This window comes from Callospermophilus lateralis, chromosome 10, assembly GCF_048772815.1.
Source record: "Callospermophilus lateralis isolate mCalLat2 chromosome 10, mCalLat2.hap1, whole genome shotgun sequence".
NCBI classification, from domain to species: Eukaryota; Metazoa; Chordata; class Mammalia; order Rodentia; family Sciuridae; genus Callospermophilus; species Callospermophilus lateralis.
In genome coordinates, this window is record NC_135314.1 from 53435014 (window position 1) to 53441013 (window position 6000).

General features: G+C 35.4%; 1 protein-coding gene across 5 annotated transcripts in view; it reads left to right on the plus strand.

Moving 5' to 3' along the window:
- Window positions 1-4057, plus strand: part of Lmln (leishmanolysin like peptidase) — a 70203-nt gene extending 66146 nt beyond the window's left edge. The window contains exons 17-18 of one of the 5 annotated variants that reach the window (XR_013092475.1): window positions 456-2566; window positions 3471-4057. Coding sequence is in view for 2 of the 5 variants with exons in the window: in XM_076868016.2 (XP_076724131.1) it covers window positions 456-556 (101 nt within the window). In the remaining 3 variants the exon portion in view is untranslated. Of the gene's footprint in view, window positions 1-455 lie in introns of all 5 variants that reach the window. The other 4 variants (XR_013092476.1, XR_013092477.1, XM_076868016.2 and 1 more) reach the window with 4 other exon arrangements.
- The last annotated feature ends 1943 nt before the right edge of the window (window positions 4058-6000 follow it).

The following is a 6000-nucleotide window of genomic DNA, read 5'->3' on the forward strand; positions in this document are numbered from 1 at the left end:
ACCTTGACTTGGTAGATATCTTTTCTTCCTTTGTGTGTATATTCTATTCTTTTATAATATTAAAAAACAATAACTGTGTGTTGGGGTTTCAGGAAGTCACTCTTTTTAAAAATTTTTAAATTTTTGTGTATTTTATTAGTACTAGGAATTGAACCCAGGAGCATTTAACCACTGAGCCACATTCCCAGCACTTTTTATTTTTTATTTTGAGACAGGGTCATGATAAGTTGCTCAGGGACTCACTAAGTTCTGAAGCTAACTTTGAACTTGCGATCCTCCTGCCTCAGTCTCCTGAGCTGCTGGAATTTCAGGTGTGCACCACCATTCCTGCCAGGAAGTCACTCTATTCTGCTAAGATGGTTCTTATTCACCTCTACGCATCTGTCAATATTTAATTGGTATGATTTAATCACAAAAATGGTTATGAAAAATTAATTTCTTGTTTTCAACTCTAGATCTCTGTTCCTGCTCCTCCAGCCTGGTGGTCACCCTTTGGCTTCTGCTAGGCAATCTGTTTCCTCTGCTGGCTGGATTTCTTCTCTGTGTATGGCACTAGGAATGGAAAAGTGAAATTTAAAGAAAAGTGAATTTTCAACTCCTTTATCTCATATTCCCGTGAACAAAGCACAAAATCTGGGCAAGCGTGAACCTGTGCAATGGTAGAAGTGGCATTTTTGACTTTGGCTTGGGCCTGTTGACTACGATGGACCTTGAAGCAAAACTTCACAGCAGTCACTCCTCATCAACTACCCAGCCACCTTAAAGATTGGAGAAGGAGAAGGAATTACAAGTCACCACATCTTGTACTTCAAGATACATAATCTCCCTGAAGTTTTCTTTTGAAAACAGGATAATTGGTGAAATTCCCAGAGTGATTACATACCTCAGCATTTTCATTAACCTAAAATGATAAGCAAGTTCATCATGGACACCACAGTAACAAGTAATAGCCAATTATTACAAAATTGTAAGTTGTGAATTTTGCCCTCAAAAGTATAAGTTACCCTTTAATTTACAGAAAATAATGAATTAAAATTTCTACATCACTATTATACTTATTTTAAATTTGATGGCTGTACGTATAGTATACTGTTATTTGGGCTTAGTTTAGTTTGATTTGGTTTTGGTTTCAAGACAGGGTCTCAGTATGTTGCCCAGGCTGGCTTTTAGCTGGCAATCTTCCTGCCTCAACTTCCCAAGTATCTGGGATAGAGGCTTGTGCCATCATGCCCCACTTGTCCATAGTACATTTGTATCATTGTTCTCATTGTTTGTCCTGAAGAGTTTTAAACTGTTTTACTAAGTCTTGTGATTTCATTCCGCTTGCCTTTTTTGCCAGCTGTGTAGCAGTCTACTACTGAACTGTTATCAGTGTATCATTAACCCTGTCTACTCACCGATCTTTAGTGCTCAGCTTCCATTTCATTGTCCATTAACTTAATAACGACTCCAAAAAATGTGGAAGCAGAGAGAGTAAAACACACTGCCCTGCAAAAACGTTGAAGATGTGCAGCCAGAAGAAAAAATTGTTGTACATTTTTCAGGTATTAGTTATGACAACTGTAATCCAATGAAGCAAAACCATTTATTTTATCCCTTTGAACAATGTAGATGAAAAGAAATTGTGTTATAAACATGTATGTGGTTATTTTCAGTGGACTAAAATTGTTCAGGAAGAATTTAGAATACCTGAAAAATTTTTTATGCATAAGATGAAAACTGTATCTTTTACCTCCTGCTTTTGATAATTCTCTTACCACATAGATTTTGTGAAATAATTCTACTGTGGTACCAGAGCACCAACCCCATTTAGCGATTCCTCTTTGAAATTTCTTTAATGACAGGCAATGCCCGTTTTTCTCTCTAAAGCTAATAAGTTCAGTAGCATTAAAAATTCAACCCTTGAAGGAAGCTTGTTTTGAAATTGTGCTAAATGAGCAAAGCAGCATAACTACTGTTTTGGCAGTCCCACGTAAAGGAAAGTTACTTTTTTAAAATACATAAATCTAAAGTATATATTTGCAAGAGATATAAATTGGAGGTATTTGTCATTGTGAAAGCTGGGGCCCCAAACATAGTTAATTTCAGTTTAAGAGAAAGAGTGGTCTGCTGGACAACACTCAGTATTATACATCCATTAAATTATGCAAGGTGAGAGAAAAGTAGAGTATATTTTTAAATAAATGTATAATTATCTAAACTTACATACCTATTATGATTATGTATCACCCCACAAAGTTGTATAAAGAACTTCACCAAAAAATCAAATGGATTAATAATATATTTGAGATTCACAGTGCTAGGTTTGACTATATTTTGACTGTTGTGCAGTAATGCCATTAGGTAGTATTGTTTCCAAGCATGGTGCTTTTTATACTTGAAGTATATTTTTGCTTTACTTTTTGATATAATTATATTTGCACTGATGACTTTATGAAGAAAATATTATGGATGACATTTTTTGTATATATATTTATTAAGCTTGGAATCTGGTGGCCCAGTGTTTTCTCTGCACAAACATGAAATGTGATGGAGTATGAGATTAAGAAATTGTGAGTTCCTGAAGGTAACTAACTGCATTGATGTCTCCCTTTCTCTTCAGTAAAGCTTAATCAAGGTTATTTATAACTGATTCTGCATAGTGTACTTAGCAAGACTTAGAAGGACACTGAACCTGTAAGAAATTTTAAGAGACACATTTTAGTCTCTTAGAATATGACAGTTTTGAAGCAAAAACTTTTAAAATCTGAGACAATGCAGAAATATTAGTCTAAAATTCAGCTGTGAACTGAAGAATTTGAAATTACATACATGCTGGTATTCTGTGGTGGTTAGGCCCTTCATGTTAGGAAAAACAAAACCAGTTCCCTCTGTCAGAGAGATGGAGTGGGCTGCAGCTGGGGTAGAAGTTAAGTGGAGCAGGGAAGAAGAATGCAGAGCTGCTAATTTGGGGACAATGAACTAGAGTCCCCTCCCAATTCAAAAAAGGTCAGGTGCTTATAAAAATTGACTACCTCGGTTTTCAGTTCAAACTTAGATTCATTTTGATTGTTTTAAGGTCCCAGTTATCAAAAATATCATAAGAATTTGTCTCAGGTTTTGAAGACCAGAATTTACAGGAAGGAAACAGAAGCCATGTCAGTAGTCTTGAGCTGACAGCTTTAAAGAAACTGGCAAGCAGTTAGGTAGTCATAATGTAGTTCTCTCTGGTATTTTCTCAGAAAACATTCTTTTTCCTTGCTTTTTTTCTTAAAATCGGCAAACCTTACCTTTTTCCTATAAGATATTTATTTTTGTTAAGACCAAATGGATAGTCTAAAAATGTTAAAATAAGTTTTCAGTGTATTTTGGCTTAGTTTATCAATATTTAAAGTTGAAACCTAATTTTTCGATGTTTAAATAGTTTTAGGAAGATACATAAATAGATATTATCAGAGTATTCCATAAAATTTTATTGATGTGCTTTTCAGTGTGAGAAGACTTACTGTTTGAGGCCATCTAAAAAACAACTAGATGATTTCTCAGAATCCTTCCATCTGTAATATTCTATGACTAATTCTCAGCCACATTGCTTGTCACCACTGGCTCTGATCCACCTCCTGGAGTGTGCAGCCTTCATGTTGTGCTCGTCTTTGCTCAATGCCTTACTGCTGTCCATGTCTTTGGACACCTGATGGACAGAGAAGAATCTGTCTATGAGGGCAATTGAGTGACAATCCCCAAAGAAGGAGACGGACTTAAGTCACAGCCCCACAGCCCTATTTCACAATGGACACTGGTCATTCCTGCCATGACCTTGCAGTCCAGGAGGATGAACATATTTTGATAGTCTAGTTTTCATTCTGAAGAGAGAACTTTCCTGAAAAGAAGAATTTTTTTTTTTTAATGTATATTGGGTCAGGGGGAGGGGAGGTAGTGTTGAATTATTTTCTTTTATGTTTACACTTTTAATAAGTAAAATAGAAGATTTGAAAATTATTCTTTATTTATAGTAATGAACTTTAAGTGTAATATATTCCTTAGGAAAAAAACAATTTTAATAAAAAATGGAAACTAATTTGTATCTTGTCTTTACTTATTATCATCAATTTTTTAAAACCTGAATGAGGAATAAAAACATAGTTATGCTCCTTTATTTGAAGAAGAGTTATTATGAAATAAAGTTCAGTTTTTACTTTAATTTGAGTAATATTGTCCTTACAGAATGGGGACAGATCTTATGCAAAGCTATAGGGACTAGCCCTCAAATAGTTAAGTAGGAGAGAGCAGACCAAACCAATGCACAGAACAGTTTGTTCCATGCTGCAGGCCAGGAGTTTCATTGCAGGACCACCTGGAGCACTAAAGTACCACGTTTACATGGTGGCATCAGATAGACTGTGACTTTCGTCATGGAGTGTAGTTATTCCTCATAACCTGAATGTAGTGAGAGAGAAAGTCCCCCAGGCGTGCCTTTCCAATGTACACACAGAACTATTCTGCCTGTGATACAGACTCAAGCATTTTGTGGAATTGATAGCTGTGTGACCTAATTGTTGAACCTAGATCTTTATGGGAATTTCATAACCTATAGATTTTTAGGAGTTTTAAATATTCCATATAAATAGCTAAAACTATATACAATTAACTATTTAATGCAGCTGAATAAATCCAGTGTTATTTGTTCGGCATACAGAAGATAAAGCTGTATACATGTGTTACCTTGTTTACTTTAAGTTTTGTTGTAGACATAGAGTATAGCTTCTTTAGATTAGTCTTATGTTCACAATTACATATAGGTTGGTCTTTGTTCACAATCTCTCCACTAGATTTTTTTGGAATGAGAGTTTATTTAAATCAAATCCCTCCCCTGCTCCCCCACCCCGCTAGGAATTAAATCCAGGGAGTAGCTACCACTGAGTTACACCCCAGACCTTTTTATTTTGTGTTTTGAGAAAGGTTATCACAAAAGTTGATAAGCCTGGCCTTAAACTTGTGGATCCTTCTGTCTCAACCTAAGTTGCTGGAATTATAAGTGTGTGCCACCACACCTAGCTCAGAAGTTAATTTTTTAAAGTTAAAAATAAATTGAACAGGCTGTGCATGGTGACACATGCTTATAATCTCAGTGACCCAGAAAGCTGAGACAGAAGGTTCACCGGATTGGACAGGGGAAAACAGGGAAGGGAGGGAGGGTTGGGATGAGAAAGACAGTGGAATAAATAGGACATAGCTTTCCAATGTTCATATGTAAATAATGACTACAGCATGTACAACCACAAGAATGGGAAGTTGTACTCCATGTATGTATGATGTCAAAAATACATTCTACATCATATATAACTAAAAAGAGCAAATAATTAAAAAGAAAAAGAAAAAGCTGATGGGATCACTGGATACTAAAGAAAAAAAAAGGTAGGGAGTTCTAGGGATGTCGCTTAATGGTTCAATCTCCGGTTTAAAAAAAAAAAATCTTTTATTTCAAATAGTGGTTTTTTTTAAATTTTATCTATTTGTTTTCAGTTATCCTCTTTAGGAATTCCAGTTATGTATAATCTTTAGTTCCTGATTTTTATTTCATTGATATATATATATATATATATATATATATATATATATATATATATATATTTAGTTGTAGATGGACACAATACCTTTATTGTATTTTTACGTGGTGCTGAGGATCATACCCAGTGCCTCACGTGGGCCAGGTGAGCATTCTATCACTAAGCCACAGTCCCAGCCCCTATTTCATTGTCTTTTTTCTCATCTCTGTCTACTCTGTTCTATACGCTGTTTTCAACAGTGTATTCTCTCCCTTATGCTCCTTTTGTTTTTGCTCTATTTTCTGCAGTTTTGCTCTCTGTATGGCATGTTTTTCCTGAGCCTACAACAACTGTCAACATCTTCAAGGCTGATGATTGGACACTGGAACTCTGGGTATCAGTGCAGCTGTCTCTAAGCATGTCAGTCTTCATAATTTTGTTTGCTAATAGCAACAGCAGCTAAAAGATGAGCCCT